Raw genomic sequence first — 18,535 nt, forward strand, 5'->3', positions numbered from 1 at the left:
TTCACTGCAGCACGAATTCACTCTATTAGGTAAGGGTGTTTTTTTTTTTTGGTTGTAATCGCTATGAAATCTCTCCGATCTACCACGTCTATCAGGAAATTTGCACTTATCAACGATAGGAGATTGGCTCCTTCACTCGCATTGGATTGTACCTAACAAGAGCAAATTTTGCCGCAGCATGCCCGACACATTCGCCTTTCGGTTGGTTTCTGTTTTTTTCTTTTAAATTCAGAAGTAACTTCTAACATTATAATAGTGTGTGTTCTAAAGCGAACTAGATTGAATTTCGTTAGATACAACGTGATGATGCTTAAAGCCTAATATGTTTTCCGTCTTCCACTGCAGCTTCATTATGCCTGGAGTTTTCCTAAATGGGCCTAAACGTGCCACCGAAAGGAACGGATCTAGCCTAACCGGGTAGTGATGCGGGGTTTTTCTTTGTTAACGGATACACTCCTTCCGGCACGCTACCAGAAATTTGAAGAAAAGCTCGATTTTGTAGTTAAGCAGGCAAATTCTGAATGAGATGGCGCGGCAGAAGAAGCTTTCCTTTGCGCGAGTGTTGGTGTTTCAGCAAGGGATAGAAAACCAGTAAATTGGTATAACTACAGTTAATTAGTTAACTTTGATCGCTCTCAAACGATCGATTTTTTTTGTTATGATTTTGTTTTACTCTTCTTTTCCGCTTTACCATCTTGACTTAAGAAGGAAGTTCAAACTCCCGTTTCTTATAGCAAATAAAACAAATTATTCAACATTAGTCAATTGAACCATAATTTTCAATACTTTGCACTTGTAACACTGCGATTTGTTGCTCTTTGTGTGTGTATTTTTTTCAAAAGTATAACGTTAACTGTTATTCGGCATGTGAGATCGATCATTTTACGCAACATTCTTTTCGCATGTCATGTTATTTCGTTATTTTATGTTATTTAATTTTCATTTACTGCTTTTAACAACTAGCTAATGCACACAAATTGTCTGTAACATTATTATCATCAATAATTGTAAATTAGCATAACTAACAAATTGCAAACAGCCGGAATTCGTTCTCAGCTCGCTTTCGCTAAGAACCGTTGGATTGCAGATTCGGAACAAAGGCACCGAGTTAATATTAAAACCCCTCACCATCTTTTGGATTTAAAACGGAACAAACTCGCTAAAACATTTAAAACTGAAAAAAAAACTAACAGAAACATGCAACATAAATTTTACAAACATAAAAAACGAAACAAAACAAAATACTATGTGTTGATTTATTTCAAACCCATGTTGACACTAAGAAAAACATACAAATTAAGCGTTTACATTCGTTTTTTTTCCTAATATATGACACGCTTTGAGCGCCTTTTTCATTCAATCAAATATATCTCGTCAAGTGCACGTACTTTCCGCTAGGAGGTAACTCCAATGTGGTTACTTTACACATACAAGTGTTGCGATTTTGCTTAATTATAACGCTACAAACGAAGCAGATACAAACATATGAGGTTCTTCTCCGACAGAGATTCTATTACACGACAAAATATAAAATATACTTTAACACACAAGTTGAAAACTCGTCCCTCTCGTGGTAGGTAAACGCGATCATACACAATACACGTTTTGCTGAGTGGCATTCGATAAAATGATTCGGAAATAAAACAAAAATGCACAACATTGCACTGTTGGTCGGTTTACACGTGGTGAACTGTGCTGAGAACGTGCGCTTTCCCGAAACGGAGAATAATAATTTAACATAGAGCATATGGTATATAAACTAAAGACGCAACACAAGTTTGTTAGAAACCGATACAAAGAAAAAACAAACACAACTACAACGAAACTACAACGGAAACAATCCGACCGGGGCTGTCTGATGTTGCGCACCAGCATGGCTGCTGGCTTTTCCTGTGTGATGTACGATAAGTACCTGGCCCTCACCGTAGGTAGTGTTAGCACGAGCAGTAGTGTAACAAAAAAAAACTGTAGGCACACGTACCGTAAGATCCTAGAGCCGTCCGTGCATCGCTACGAAACGTATTGCTCCTTTCCTCGGGCAAGATTCTTTCCAATCACTTGCACATTGCGGCGTGAATGCCTCGTACGCCGTGTAATTTTCAACGCTTTTCGCGCAATTATGCCATCTCACATCTTCTAGTGTATATACCCGGTTGTGCGTATTTAAGTGTGCACGCATTCAGACGATCAACGTGTGTTGCCCGTCTTTTTTCATGCAGTATTGGACTTTGATTGTGGGGGATTGTGATAATTCGAGCTGCGACAACCATTTCACGTTGTTTCGCTATCTTTTTCCACCTTTTCGTTTGCTGCCATCATCTTAAGCATGTACCGAATGTTAGCATTGAACCCTCTTCACTTGGCCATGCGCCAAAATTTCCACCACGCCACACCGCCTCCACTTCTCTAGGGATCCTTTTCTGACCAAATCGGTGATTAGTTTGTGCTCTTAAGCCCACTGCCGAGTGAGCTGCGGTTCACAGCAGAAGCGGTCCCGTCGGCAGCCGCAATTCTGGCCTTTTTCGCGGAGGTGATCTCGCTCTGGCTGTACGTGAGGCTTTTCGGCGGGCTCGCCGGTAGATGCATGTACAGGGGATCACGCAGCCGGCGTAGATCGTACTCGATCTCCGCGATCTGCCGCTTGATGTCGTTGTATTCGGCCAAATTTACGCCCGCCTTTTTCGCCGCCTTGTGCAGCGTGATCAGATGCTGCCGGTCTTTCACGTCCGGTAGCATGTACTCCTGAAAGGACCGAACAAAGAGGAAGTTGTGTAAGCAGATCCATGACAGTTGGCGCGGAATGCACGACCTACCTGCTTCGTAAGGACGAAGTAAGCGTACGCGGCCATGGCCGTACCGTACGTGACGAAGTACGTCACCGGTTCCATGATATCCCAGGAGTACTCCCACCAGGTCAACCGGGCCAGCACCCCGAACTGTACCGACATTAGGCCCAACCCGACCCAGGTCAGGGCGTTCGTCTTGCGGGCCGCCTTCAGATCTAGCTCGGTCTTTTTCTGTAATGCAACGGAAAGGAAATGGAACAGGAAAAGCCATTAATAAAAGCCCCAGATGGTGGGCCGAAAACGTTCACACTTACCACTTCCAGCGGGCCGAGCTTCTCGTTCAGCTGCTCCAGCTTGCCGTTCAGTTCGCGTTCCTTCTGGATCTGGTACTCGCCCACGTGCAAGGCTTCGTACAGCTGCCATAAAAAAAAGTAAGGAAAAAAGGGGGCCACACGAAAACAAAAGAGTTACTCGTTGTATCGCAGATTTCCAGCATCGATCTAAGCACGGGTTCCCCCAAATGCTACATGCCTCTTTTCCGCGCTCACCGGGGACACGAGGTTCAATTTGTTCGATAGGAACGATTAATTAGCAAACGGTTAAATTGCTCCCCATGCGCCATGGGATCCACGTGGATCGCCGTTCAATCATGGCACGGAATACGAGAAGCACAACAAGACGGGCCATTTTTCACGGCCTTAATTCCCGGAAGGGAAATTTTGTGCGAGGGGGCGAGCCCTTTAAAGGGCTGGTATGCTTGCTTTTGCCCCCCCCACAGGGGTCCATTGTTTGCACGGTCCAGTGAGCGGGTTCACGGTCCGGACGGAGTACGCGAAACCCATTTAGGAAGGAATTTAGGCGCGCAAATGGGACGCTAGGCTACACTTAGCGTTAGGAAAGGTGTAAATTTAATGAGTTTACTGTTTACCGCGTTGTGATTGCTTGCACGTTTGCGAAATGGAGCAAAAAAGGGGGGCTTTTATATAACCATGGCGTTGTCGTACCCAGATGCGAGAGGCTAGAAAAATAAATTACAGGAAGCCCTTTCAAAAGAGCATCTAAAGCAGAATTGCTACGACAAACGCTTGAATTCGTCGATGGCAGGGAAAAAAAAAGAATATTTAAAGAGCTGGTTGAGCACTACAAATTACTCGACAAGCGGAATAACATTCTCCGCCATAATGGTGGAAAACCTAAGCCCCCAAACAAGTGGAAAACGTTTTCGCATTCTTCGTGCCACCATTCCCCGTGTGCTTTTTTTCGTGTCGAAACTAATGCGAAGAGAAACGACAGGCTGCAATGCATTCCCACGGGCAAACTTCACGTTGCACGACGGAGAAGCAGCGCGCGATGGAATGAAATAATAAAAAAAACAGCCACCCAAAGTGCAATAGAATGGACACTTGTGTTCGTCCGTTTTACCGCCTGTTGTGGATTGCATTTATGAAATGGATTTCACATTCATTTATGTCAAACGGAATGGACCGTCCTTTTCGCTTCACCTTACAGGCGCGATAGAGAGGACAATCAAACTCAAAAGAGCGCGGTAGAGAATGAAAACACCGAGCTGCACGTCCTTACCTGTGATACGAGTGCCTGCACGTCTCCTAGTCTAGTGATTTCTTCTGAGGTAATTTTTTCACGTTTCGGTGGCTTAACGTAGTATTGTCTGTCGTTCAGATGCAGCCTGGAAAGAAAGCGACGTTTACGGGGATTGTGTGAGATAAATCGAGCGCGTTACGGTACAATGCAATTTCTAGCATGGTGTCTGCTGGCTGGTTTTTTTATATTTCTTTCCCCCCCAAAAAAAAAACACTTCTCGATCGATCTTATCCTTATCGTAATCCATCCGAACTTCCCTGTTTTGAAGAGCCAAAGTGAAAGCTTCGTTTTTTATTGGCCCGTGCATTATCAGGCCCGAGCCCGTTTCTAAATTAATCCGATTAAATTGTTCATCCGCTGCCGATCTTCCCAGCCCGATTGATTCTGAAATAGAAGCGACGAAGGTAAACAATCGACGGAAGCACCATCTGGCATCGCGCGATATCCAGCCCCGATGGGAGCCCCTTTTTACGGTGGCGGGCGTAAGAAAAACGCATTAATCCTCGTTCAACAAAATTCTATCAAACGTGAGAAGAATCAGATGCGCTAAAGTGCTCCCGGTACTACCCCCGGCCTCAAGGCCTGCCTCGGTAGACCCCCCCCCACCGGGGGGAGGGGGATTTATTTTTAAACACTTTCGACCGTGAACGACCAGGCGCCTCCATCGGCAAAAAGCCAAACACGTGAACGCGCTCTCAGCGCAAGAATACTAATCGGCCCCTTTTTCGCATCAATTTCCTGCACTGCTTCCAGTTTTCCACAGACGCCAGGTGCGTAAGCTTTTTTTATCTTCCATCTTTCCTTACAACAACAAGAAAAGAAGGTTTCAGGCCTCCTTTCTGTCGGAGTGATGTCGACACGCAGGAAGGAAGGCGTACACGCCGCCGGCAACCGTGGGGAAATGTTTGGGAAACTTTCTGGGCAGGGGATAAGAAAAGATAATAGATCAAACGGAAATGTACGGCGATTCGAATTTCCATACTTCCACACGGGTGAGTTTTGGAGCGATGGGGAAGGTTGATACTGTGGGGGTACCCTTTTATACTTTTATAGAAGCATTCTAAGGAGAACGGCGCGCACACATCTGCATGAAACGGGTTCTGTCGTGAAATAAGCTACCGAATAATCTTAGCTCAAATAGAAAGGGTACACTTTATCTACTTCTTATAGTTTCCTTCCATTCACGTAATCATTCCATTCCATTTATCAATTACAAACGCACGATCTTCCGCGCATTTCATTTCGCCTATCGATTTCAAGCACTTAACTATTCATAGCTCTGTCTAGTGGTTTCGTGAGCAGTTTTAGTTCAATGCCTGATCGAAATTGCAACGGTTGCAAATGGTGCCCCCGTGCGATCTAGCACACCCGACGATTCTTGAAAGTGCGAGAGAATACGCGAAATCGAAAGATTTATGGTGCAATTTTATACAACCGCTCGCCCGCGGCATCGACATGGTGACTTTTTTCTACCGCTTAGTGGATTCGAATCCCAAACCACCGCAGATTCGCGTCCACGAATGCCGGTAATCGTAATGGCAATCGATCAAGGGGAACGGGATTAATGACACGTAAAGTGTGAAAGTGAATCGAAAGATTAGCTACTGCGGTTGACAGCTCATTAATGGTAATGTAGCTCCGTTCAGCGCGTGGACGAGATATGATTGAATCTAAACGCCGCCGGAGGATGGTGCCGTCGGGATGTCCGTACAGAAAAAGGTGAAGTAGGAAATGATGACATTTGAGGGTCACTTGTGAGGCATGATTGATGGTTTAGCCGGCGCTGGAGGTGAAGCCACTTTAGCTGACGCTTCTCCTGTGACTCGGTTTGCTGACACGGCAGTACGTGGAGTGGGATGTTGCTGCGGACATGTAATGGCACACTTAAGAGAATGTTTTGCTAAAGCATAGCGAGTGGGTGTTTGTGTTTTTGTTGAAGCGATGTGTTGCGCAAACATGCACCCTTCGAAAAAACCCCGACTAGCCGGAGGAAAGATGCATTAACTTGTTCAACTCCCGCGGCAAACAAACACATTTATCAATGTTCAATACACTGCTCACGAGGAGCGTGTATTGAGGATTCGTAGCAAAAGAGCTTCCACGTCCGAAAACCAATCACCGAGATTATTAATTACATCCCTTTGTGTGGAGTACAGCGCACCCGAGCGATCGTAGCACACAGCCCATAAATTATAAGAATCAAGCCCAGCGACCAACGTCCTCCCTTTGGTGGGCCGAAACCACCGCTACCGGTCGAGATTGGGGCATGTTTCTGGTATGTGCCCCCGGAACACAAGGGAAAACCTGGTCCCACAGTTGGGGAAACTAATTTTCGCTCTCGATTGTACGCGCACGATAAGAAGCCACAGCTTTTGCCTGGTGGAAGGTATACGAACATGAGCTGGTTTGGTTTGGTTGGAGCAAAGGCAAACGAAACACGAATGAAACCCACGGAAAATTATCCGAAAACGCCAGCTAATGCTTATCGGTGGTTGAGCGTAAGATTTCTGCTCGTAGCAAACAGTGAACCAAAAGGCCGGAATCCTGTTCGTTTTTTTGTCCTCCCTCGCGAGTCACCCCATCTCCTCCACAATGATGGTGTGGCCGATTTTCATCTCAAAACTCGCAACCGACATTTTTCCCGCAACGCTGAATGAAATTAATCCGCCCGGACGGGGGTTTTTGGCCTCTCGGGGGAGAAAGCAAGCAAGGACTCGACGGCAGGAAACGTGCCTGGACACGAACCAACTAACCATCGGGTCCAATCAAAAAACCAATCTGATTTTGACTTTCGCTCCCGTCCGATTGGGCCCAGCGCTCCCCAGAAACCTTGCTTCCGGTTGGGTTCTTTCCCGGCCCCTCGTTGGCACGGTTGAGTTATCCAATTCCTGAGCCCGTGGGCGTAAAGTTGTCGATGGGATCTCGATGTAGACCTGCTCGTTTTCCCAAGCCGGCGAACATTCAAACCCTCGCACAGGGTCTTGCGTATCCTCGACGCCGTGCCTGGTGCCGTTGGTGGAGAGAGTGAAATGAGCAGCCGATTTTCCCACCCATTTTCTGTCGTCGTTTTTCAGGGTAGCCTCGAGGTTTTTGAGGATTAAATTGAATGCAAAGATATCCTCCTCTGCGCGCGCGTGGGTTCACCGCCAAAGCCAACGGTGAGCTTTAACTAATTTTCAAACTTACGACCCGGAGTTCGTCCTTCTCTCAAACGGCCAATCGATTCCGAACGGCGTTGCGTAGGAAATTTTCCATATGGCAGCTTTTTGTCCATTTTTTTTTTGGCCAAAACCAGAACCCAAAAACCAACACGAGATAAAAGATTTACGCGCGAGTCTGGGACGGGCCCGGTGGTGAACGCTTGTGGTGATGATTTTTAGATGTGCTGTGGAATTGGCGGTGAAATCCTGTGATGTGGTGGTTGATGACGTCTACTACGTGTTGTACGGCGGCGAAGGATGAAAAACAAGTCCGAAGGTACGCAACCCATGTGATGTGGGTTGCATTATTGACGTTCCTTAAAAATGGAATTCCATTTCGGGGAAAATACTTATTCTTAAAATCGTGTATTACTTTTTTTTTCTTTCGCCCGGGATCACCTTTAAAACACGATGAAAAACAGTGATAAGAAAGTAAAAAGCACGGTCTGCCAATCAAACCATACTATGGGAAGTAAAATCTCATTCATAATTCAATAACTCCGGGATCAATGTTTAAAATGAATGGAAGATAACGCCGCACTCCTTTTCCGCTGCACTTTCAGATCCTTTCCTTACACAAACACCTTACCAAACCCTGCTGAATACAATTACAAGCACAATGACACCTTTCACTCGGAATAAATCTCCTAATGAATAGATCCTGCCGCAAATGGAGGCTCTCCTGGGCACATGGAGCACCGTATTGAAAGTTATCTAATTTAATTGCAAATCCTCTACGTCAATTATCTTAAGGAGCCGATTTGGGAGCGCTTCCGTGCCATTCCATCGTTGCGAGACGTTTCTTACGCGACTTCAGATTCCAAAGAACCAGCGCCGGAGAGCCATCCGTTTTTGAGCGAGCTGTTGAATATAGATGACTTTGCTAACCGGGGAAAAGCTCGTGTCGAAGCACGCATTTTCTCTGGCCGCTCCACAACCGGATGCAATTGAAAGTGCTGTAAAAAAGCGTGCTTCAGAAAAACGGTACCTTCCGATGTTCGAAGATGGTGCGCTGCCTTTCTTTGCCAGAGGGTACGCTTTTCGAAGAACCAGCAGCTGCAAAAAAATATTGCTCCTTCTATGACAAAAGATAAGCCCAGCAAAGGCAGCGGGAAAGCGATAAGGCGGCATCGAGAGGCGTTTGAAATTTAATCAGCAAAGTGCATCTTCTACATGCAACCGGCGCGGAAAATGGTTAGCTTTTTACTGCCTCAAACACGGCCTGCGCCGCTGCTAATGGCGCACGGTCACGAAACGATCACGACACGTTCTACTATTCAACAACGGCGGCGAAAACTCACCAAAACTCGTCATCCATCAAGTTCTCGATGGAGCACGCGGCCGCTATCCGGACGCCGTCGCGGTTAAGGATGGCCGCCCGGTCGATGCCGCGGTCCTCCACCTTCAGCATCTCGAGAAAGTCACCGACGGAATGCGTCACCGGTCGGAGCGTGAACTGGCAGCGTTCGTTCCGCGAGGGCAGTGGCACGGTGACGTGGGGCAGTCCGCGGTAGTACCGCACGCTGACTTCTGCGAGAAAGAAAGAACCGAGAAAGAAGGCAATCAGGGAAAGGAATTTAATATAAAGGGTGCACGCGAAAATTAAAATTCTCCTCGTGCCGACGAATCGAAGGAAAATGCTTCAAAGTCAGTTTAGCGAGAACATTTGCGTCCGGTGGCATTAAATACTGGTAACAGCAATTTAACTACCGCTAAAGGAGTGGTCGTTTATTTCATCGATTAGTTACATTGTAAAAAAAAAACATAGAATAAAAAAGATTCAACAAAACCATCACAATCAGAATTACAACTGGCACGATCAATACACACGAAAAGGTAGGATCATGAATAAATAAGTGATCAATTAACAAATGCTGCATCGAAGTTAAGTCATATATTTTTTCGGTGATTATGAACGCTTTGTAGCTTACTTACACCCTCAGAACACTGCTCATCTCAGCCACAAACCAACCCCGGAACAGTTCATTTACACTTTCGTGACCTCGTAAAACAAACTATTTACTGCTGTTGCCATCCTTCCAGCGTGCTTGCGTGACACGGACAAAACCAGCCCGCTTTGAAAAAAGAGGTTCACACAAATGGACCTGTTGTGAGAACCTGGGTTTTTTTTCTTTCAATCACCATCACCTTACACTTGGCTTTCGTCATTCTCAACTAGCCTCTGAGCTCACGAACCGCATTTGCTAGCAAACACAGCAAAACGCGGGGTGAAGAAAAATAGGATATTTCATCCACCTGAGGAATGCACACACCCTCGGTACACCACCAACAGGAAGAACCTCCCCCACCCACGGCGAGGGTTATTTTTCATTTTATTTTTTTTTGTAACCCACAATCGACCCGCACACCTTGGCAGCGTCGTGGAAAAGGAACCAGCAGGGTCGTCCTTTCCGTGCAACTAGTACGTACGCCGGCAACATTGTGGCGTTTTTATTTCCTTTATCGGCCAATCTAATCTCGTGGCTATTCGGCTGATTAACCCCGCAGGACAAACGGGATCCCCCTTGGCTCGGTAGGGTGCGCCAGGATCAAGGATGAAAACTTGCAGCCCGGAGCGCGGGTAGAAAGCTCAAAGCGCCCCAAAACAAAACAGGAAGGACAGGAAAAAATACGTCAACCTCGGTGAGGCGAATGTTTCTGAAGCATTTATTTTTGACTCATTTTTCAGCCCCTTCTCTCTCTGAAAGCACATGAAAGGGGGTAGGCACGGTTGGCCCTTTGCTTTAAGGGAAGTAAAATCGAGCGAAAAAACCCTGAATAGAAGCATATTTTTCAAGGCCCTAAAACGGTCCCAACATTCTTTTGTCACCGAAAATTTGTTTCCAAGTACGGTTGAAACTTCCAGCGTTTTGGGATCAGATTGTCCGGTACCGGAGCACGGGTTTTTACGGGTTGCTTTTCTTCATTTTCTCGAGGTTTCCTATCGCAGCATAAATAACGCGTTATGGGACATAAATTTGGTAGTTTTAATGATGTTTGCGATACCGAGCTCCAGCGGTCGTTCCGAACGCCAGTTGACACTTGGTTGCTTGGGTTTGAAAATATACGACTATACAATTAATCTACTGATAGGCAGAAGCTGCTTAGTCTGAGTTGGTAATGGGTTGCGATAATCTTCTAATTAAAGTGGTTGAGTCAGCATTGATTCCAACCGCGATAAGTAAATTAGGTGATGACAAAGTTGCCATCAATTATTGAAAATATTTCGCATCAATGTAACACAATCTTCTCCGTATGAACGTCACCAAAAAATGGAATTGAAATATGCAACCCAATCTATCGACCTTATTTCTTAGACATCTCTGGAAGGAACCTTCAAAGAATTCCCCTCCGAGATCCTCTTAAGTGGGAAGGAAAATTATTTTAACGACCATTACAAGTACCCCCGCCATAACGATGCAGAAAATGGTGAATCAATTGGACACTTCCAGGAGGGAAAATAGATTAAAATAAAAAGGTCGCAAAATGGTTACCATGGAATAATTTCGGTTCCATACGCTTTTACCACACGTGTTGGAAAACCGCACGTGAATCAATCGATAACCGGCCAAGCCACGGTGGCGTGGGAAGTACTTCACCAGCAGAAGTAATAATAAAAACGAGCGAAGCTAAGGTGCGCCTAGGTGCGGGCGTTGGCGTGTAAAACATCACCGTCGACAACGAACGATGAAACCTGGGATGGAAGTCGACGGCAGTAGTTTCGCTTTCCCGAGCTCAAGCAGCACCACACGAAAAACGTTGCAAACGTCGAGAGACGTCTGTCACCGTGGGGAGAGGGAGTTTTCCGGGTGGAAAACGGAACGCGTACCGACGGAACTGGAGCTTGTAAGTTCTTCGGCGAGCCCCCGATGTTTCCTTGGGTCATGTTTTCCGGTTATAGCCACGGTGGTTACATTGCGGCACGAACCAGCACTTGCTTTTTCGTTGCAAATTTCCTTCGATCAAAAATGAGCCCAAGCACGAGGAAGAACGTGGAAACGAGTCCTTACGGCTAACGCCCGTGAGAAAAAGAACGAAAGCGCGCGCACGGGAGAGAGAGAGAGAGAGAGAGAGAGAGAGAGAGAGAGAGCAAGAGGGAACAAAAAATAAATTATCAACTTAGAACGAGCTGTGGAAAACGCCACGGGCAGGTGTTGGACAGCTTTCCTTGCTTGGGTGTTTTGGGGGTGTTTTCCACACATCGACACGTGCCCCAGCTTCCGGAAGCCGTATGGTAATCGTGCACGTCTGCCCACCACGGATGTGTGTTGGCTCGAAATTGGAAAAGCTTGACACGATCGAGGCAAATACACGCCACACCCTCCCACGCCTCTCAGTCAGGAGGTGTTCAATTATTAAATTAGAAAGTATGACACACGGCGCACACCGATGTAAGCCTCGAAAGTGCTCGAATAAATTGTGAGCAGTGTGAGCCAGAGAGAGAGAGAGAGAGAGATGGCGTAATAGAAGTGAACCTGAGGGAAAATTGTTGCTTGTCGATAAGGGCACAGTTTTAATGAAATTGTTCTCCACATGCCTGCTGCTACCGGGTTGCCTGCCGACCGGCTGTGTGAGGGCACTGTGGGTTTTGAAGTGATCAAAAACAGGGCAGAAAAACGAGCTACCCAAGGAGAAATGCATGCTAATCGATGGAGAAGGTTCTGAGCTCACTGGAATATAAAGCATCAAAATGCGATCCGAAATGCCGGAAGCTTTCTACTTTTGGTACGAATTGTTCCAAAATTTCCAGAAAAAAATGACCACAGTTCGACCTAGGCTCCCTCACTGTGCAGTGGGGAGAAAAGTAATAAAATGCTCCAGCCCATAAGTGGAGACCGCAGGGCGACAAACTAATCGGATAAGCGCATGTGGAGGGTAGTAAACATTAGATTTAAGTTACAGCACAGTACCAGGAAGTGACGAGCATGTGGCACAATTATTTCGCCCTTCTAGCACGCGTGCTCGCTTCATTAAAATGTTCTAACTCATTTAGCGCTCTCGAACCTAGCGCCCGAAGCCTAGTGCCACATGAAACGCCAACGAAATAACGGCCGACGAGCTTTAACTAACCAAATATAGTTTCCCGTCGTCGTGCTACTGAAAATTTAGCGCAAAATTTATAACCCTCAATCAGACGTGCAAATAAACGCGCTGCAATCGCCCCGAATCGGCGACGCTCCGTTAATCGATAAAAGCTTTCCGTTCCCGGTGCTCCCGTTAGCATCCCGTTGGTGTGTGGTGCAAGCGCTCGATTGTGAAGCTTTTCCATAATCAAAATTGCACATTTCCTGCTAATGATTCAATTCCGCACAACCCGCTCGATGGGTCTGCCAATGCACGCGAAGGAGGATGAAGCCGGATTGGCCCTCGAGTAACGGATATTGTGTCCCTTTCGGTTATAACAACGAAAACGACGTGCGAAGGAAGCATCGTACGGGGGACTACAGTGTGGAAGCGGCTAGTCGGTCTCGGAGGAGGTGCAACTGCACAAAACGAAGGCGGAGGTGTTTGTTTTCTGTCGGTAGAAAAGCAAAACGCAAGCAAACAGCTACCGAACAAGGTGCACCATCAATTAAAACATTAGCCGCGCGCTCATTACCACGTGCACCCGCGCATTTTCCAATACCAAAGCAGGAGGAAGGCAGCGAAAGAGAGAGAAAGAGAGAGTGTAAGTGGAAAGGGGAGCTAGTTTTCCTCCAAAGAGGCACATTTGCAAAACGCACACATTTGCACACGTGCAGTGCCGCATGCAACGCCGACAGTGGTGGCAAGTACGAGTACGTTGAGCGCGAGGGTGAACAGATTATTACAGGCTGGCTCATCGAAGGAGGACGGCTTTCCACACCCCTAAAGGAGGTGAAAATGGAAGAGAGAGAGAGGGCGGATGTGCATTATACATCCCTTTCCCTTTACCCTGTTTGTCTGCGTCTTTGGCGCATTCGTGCCAACAGACCGATACCGATCTCGCGTCCGCTTCCACAGCAGTAGGGCACTGGTGTTTATTTGATGTTTCGGCCATAACAACTGTGAACGAGATGTGCATGCTGCATGCCGATGCACTGCACCCTCGAGAAAACGTACACCCACTACTCACTATGCATGGTTTCGCTCCTTTCGTTCGCGCCAATCCCCATCCGTCCGTGGGGCGCGATAACGTGCGCCTTGCCGAGTTGCAGCCGATAAGAAGGAGCCACAGAGCGATGCTGCTGCAGAACGGGAAACCCGCCCGGCGGCATAACTGGACTTTTCGAAGCGCATTGATTGAATATTTTTCGAGCAGCCTCCGTCCGTAACGGAAGCTGGATGCAGTAATGCTTCCCGTTCTTGCGCAGGAGAGCGATATTTACGAGGCATGAGGCGTTATGGGCACGTTGCTTCGGGGGGCCATCGCGAAGCAGCAGCTGCCGCTGCCGCATTATGTACATCAAACGAGGGATTAAAGTGGTGTTAAAGGCTCGAAGAACTCAGCCTCAGTCGAGAAACCACAAAAATTTGCTCACAATTCAAAGGCCCGCTTAACAATTTTAAATACGCGATTATGATATTTTTGTCTTTTGAATTTGTTCGTTTCAATACTTGTGTTTTTACTGGGAAAATATAGATAAAAATATTAACACAATTTTAAGGACATCCATCGTAAATAAGGACGTTAAACGTTCGCTGTTCGTATTGAGTCTAAAAAGCCTCTTAACATGATCGCACTCCTTAATTTACGAGAAATTCCACCGAACAGAGAAACACTGCTGGCTCGAATCGATACGCCCTTCACATCCGATCTTGGTCAGAAGGCAGAGGAGCGAAAAACAATTAATAGTTTAGAGCTTCCGCTTTCGAGGGGTTTCTCGCCATGGTTCCGCGAAAACCCTGAGATGAACTTTTCCGCTATACAGAGCGGAAATGCCAGCATACCTCTATGGTCGGTGTAGCGTAGTGTCGGTTTACCCGTAAGGCGTTTCAGGTGCCCCAACAATGCGACGTGGAATGCAATTGCCGTCACCCCGCGACCGGAAGCGTGCTCCAAGCACAAGAGCACTCCTTGAGAAAAAGATGGGACGAAATGAAAGTTTGAGCCTTCTTGAGTCGCGCTTTCCCAAGGAGTTCTCGCCGGCTAACGGTGGGAAGATGATTAAGCGGCTCAAAGCTCGATCTACTCGAGCCGGCCCCCACGATGGAACGGATAAAGTACCCGTGATTTTCCCAGGGTGTTGTTTTCCGCTTTATGCGCCTAAATCCACGTGAGTAATTGGAAAAGACACTGGAATTCGCTGCAAAGCTCTACAAAATTCTCCGCTTTTGTGATGCAGCCAGCCAGGGGTGAAAATTAAACGCTTTTATTAATGTTATCCCTTTCCGGAAGGACGTTCTTCATAGGAGAGTAATTCTTCACCGGTTAACCGATGGAGAAAGCGAATCGAATTCGAATGTCCAAACCGGGACCGCCGCATCCTCTGTCCGTTGGTAAACCGCAGACATCCGATGTCCGGATGTTTGTGGAGATCTCCCTTTCTAGGTGGAGCCGTTTCAGCGCCGCATCCGACCAGAACCATCCTCCTCCGCGCAGGGGCGTATGGTCAATGGTTCGGAACGCACGAGAATGCCCTATATTCTCTCGATAACGGACACTGCTCCCGGTGCTAGAAAGGCCACTAATCGCACCCGGGATGGGTTTGTGCAATCGGAATTTACCGTTCTTGTGCTACCTTACAGGTGGGGTCCCGAGTGCTTGAAGCAGGACGTTCTCAAGAGCTTGCAAACGAGTGAAAGAAAGAGAGAGAGAGGGGGAGAGTGAGAGAGAGAACTCTAATGCACACGTCAGTTGCACCGGGGCTTGGCGAGTCAGGCAAACTGAACGGTTGAATGCTCGCCTGCACCAGATTGCAGTCCGAAATTCTTGGCAAATAGTTTCACGAGTCCCCCATGGCGAGAGAGCAAAAGAGACAGAAAGAAAGGGAGCGATTCGAATTCCTCATTTTTTTTCTGGCTCGCGAGATTTTGCCCGTTTGAGAATAGCGGACGCTTCGAAGCGGGAACGATTTGATCTAGATGTTTTTTTTTCATTCGACCAAAAACCTCTACAATGGACAGATATGCACAATATGGGCTGCAAATAGTAGCAGATATGAGGTATGCGAACGTTGAATACCTGCCACGAAATTGTTTCCCTGAATAGCAGAAATTGGCGGTCCATTCAAAACGAGGATGAAACTATGACGAGAATCTCTACATCAAAATAAAACATCGCTTTGTAGTTAAATTATCTGTTGTGTATCAATCACACACATTTTTGACGAGTTTCTGCCTAATTTGAAGCATACTTAATGTGAACTCATAAATAAACTTCCTTTGAAATGGTCACACCGAGACACTGGGCGACCCCATGGTAATGGTGCGTTTAAAATAAAAGATTTCTTCCATCACCGCAGACAGTAATGCAGCTGACTCCGTAAAATTCATCTTACCAGCACACTGTCGAGTCGCTATCCTTCACTCACTGAAGTCACTTTCAAGCGAGAGATACAGTGAAGAGGCCGCCATCTCGAAAGCCACTGGAAGTTGGGAGTTGAACGATAAAATAGACCAAAATCCACTAGCAACGGTACGCAGCAAGAGGATGCAAGAGCGCACATTTTTCAACCCAACAGCTGGCTTATCCTTTGCAGCCTTCTGACCCGGACAACGGAGGACGTCCAGACGGCAGCAGCAGCACCAACTCGTACATCATTATTCTTTCGTTACACGGCGAGTACGAGTCACAGCAAATGCAGTACAGCTCCAAGGTACAGAGCTTTGAGTAAAGGGATGAAAAAAAAACTCCTTGCAGTAACGGAAAGCTCGTTTGTTACATGGGGACGCGCGCGCCATTGTAGCCCGAAAGGCAAACCCACCCTCGCGGTGTGTTTTGTTTCCATTATTTTCGCTCACTGAAATCCTTTTTGGATGATCCCCGCACGGACACGGACAGAGAATAGGGAGAGATAAAGAGATTTCGCTTGCCATTTTGAAAAGCGTCAAATCAGCTGTCCGGCGTTTAAATTAAGGCACAATTTATATTCCAGTGCTACTCCAAGTGCTAGTCCCCGGTCGTGAAGTGCCCACTAGGGGAGGGAGAATTATTTGATGAACCTAGTTTGATTACGAATCATGAAAATTATATCCCATGCTGATAGCGGGTATCGGTGTCGTTTGATAAATCAAATCAAACACGCCCCCAAGCTACTAATCGCAGGCTAGCGTGACCTGAAATTACGCACACGATGGGGTAATATCGGTGGGAGCACTATTGACTCAGTAATTACAGTTTGATTGCGTGCGATGGTGGTTAGAAATCGATGCGATGCTTAACAGTGTATCAATTAGAATGCGATTCGCTGCATTTAATAACATCGAGATAAAGTCCTGATAAAGCTGTTCCCACAAAGTTAAGGGTTGAAATTTTAAATTCTGAACATTGTGTTGAACCAAAGCTATTGATTTTTTGTTTTGTTGAATGCAGCGAACACACACACGTGTGATGAAAACAGACTCCTTCACCGGGAGATGGGAGCGAAATCAAGAGCGCTAGCTAACAACTGGCCCTCCTTCAAGCGCCTAAACACAGCTCAAGGACACTCCTGCACCCGAAGTGCCTCTTCCATCGGGGAACGATGCTGATAGGAAACGTCGACCCCGGCAGCTACGTGCGAAGTCAGCAAACATCAAGCAGGATTGAAGGGAGGAAAAAGCCTCCAGGGAATAGTGGGCCACGGTTAGCAGAAATCGAAAGCACCACAGACAGCCTATACACACACACGCAGGATGCAGCACATCACAAATGGCCGAAAGGGGCCTTTTGCAGATGCTGTGTGAAAAGAAAAATGGTCTTCCACGGACTGGGCAGAGGCAAGAGACTATTGCGCCCTTTGTTGGATCCTTTGTTTACGGCATTTTCGTTTGTTTTCTTGAGGTTCCATTTCGCCTTTACCCCCATCTCGTCTGCTGGTGGGGCTCCTTGAAGGCACACAGTACGCTTCTCCGAAAAAGGACGAACCTCTTATCGCTCGTTTAGCTGTGTGCAGTGCACTTGCCTGTGTGCCCGACCGTAGGGGTCGTCTCGTACGACGGAACAGCCGGGAGGCTTATAGGCTGGAGCACCCGGTTTCCTTTGTCCCGTGCGACAAAGAAACTGGGAACCGGGAGCATGAGTAACGACATTAAGGACAACGAGACGAAGGACATGCTTATGGTGTGCCGGTGACCGGAAAAGGGGTGGGAGCGCGAGCAAAAAAAAACATATCCATTTCCAGGCCATCAAACCTTGTTCCCAGTGTCGCACGAATTTTCCAGCGAATTTTCATTACGTACGTCCTTTTTGGACTCGCAGACCGAGTTTCCGTTTTCTGTCTTACTTTCACACACACACAAACACGAGTCGGTCCCCAAACGCCGAGCGGCATCTATCCTTAAATCAACAAAAAAAAACCCCTTCGATGACAACTGAAATTAGGTTTCTACGTATCTGTGCCGCCACCGGTGGTGACGTGATCGGAGAGACCACTGGCTGGCAGGCAGGCCCAGCCCGGGCAAGGCCGATGGAAAGTAGGTTGCATTGAGTGAGCACCGAAATGCGAAGAAGAGCAAAAAAAAACACGGAACGAGCTGGAAAATGGGAGCTCGGCCGGTCCGGATGTTGCAGTTGGTTCGAAAAGTTTCCTAAGCCGTAGACAACCCGGGCACGGTTCTGCTTACGCGGGATGCGATAGGCCGCGTGGACAGACATTGGACGTTGAAGCAACACGGAGGACACAACTTTCACCGGAGCGCGCAGGAGTTGCTAGCTTACGTGCCGTTTGCAATTCGAGCCGGTTGGGCAAACATAATATCGGTGTGTTGTATTTTAAATGCAAAAACTTTGACCATGAGTTGCACATTGACATTAACATTGTTGTATTGATCGTGAATAATATAAGT

General features: G+C 47.0%; 1 protein-coding gene across 1 annotated transcript in view; it reads right to left on the minus strand.

Moving 5' to 3' along the window:
• Positions 1–1,248: 1,248 nt before the first annotated feature.
• Positions 1,249–18,535, minus strand: part of LOC128724836 (calcium uniporter protein, mitochondrial) — a gene marked incomplete at its 5' end in the record, with an annotated part of 69,290 nt that continues 52,003 nt past the window's right edge. Inside the window, 5 exons of the mRNA XM_053818558.1 lie at positions 1,249–2,742; positions 2,814–3,017; positions 3,101–3,202; positions 4,368–4,473; positions 8,890–9,118. Coding sequence (XP_053674533.1) covers positions 2,437–2,742; positions 2,814–3,017; positions 3,101–3,202; positions 4,368–4,473; positions 8,890–9,118 — 947 coding nt within the window. The remainder of the gene's footprint in view (positions 2,743–2,813; positions 3,018–3,100; positions 3,203–4,367; positions 4,474–8,889; positions 9,119–18,535) is intronic.

Source organism: Anopheles nili, chromosome 3, assembly GCF_943737925.1.
Source record: "Anopheles nili chromosome 3, idAnoNiliSN_F5_01, whole genome shotgun sequence".
NCBI lineage: Eukaryota > Metazoa > Arthropoda > Insecta > Diptera > Culicidae > Anopheles > Anopheles nili.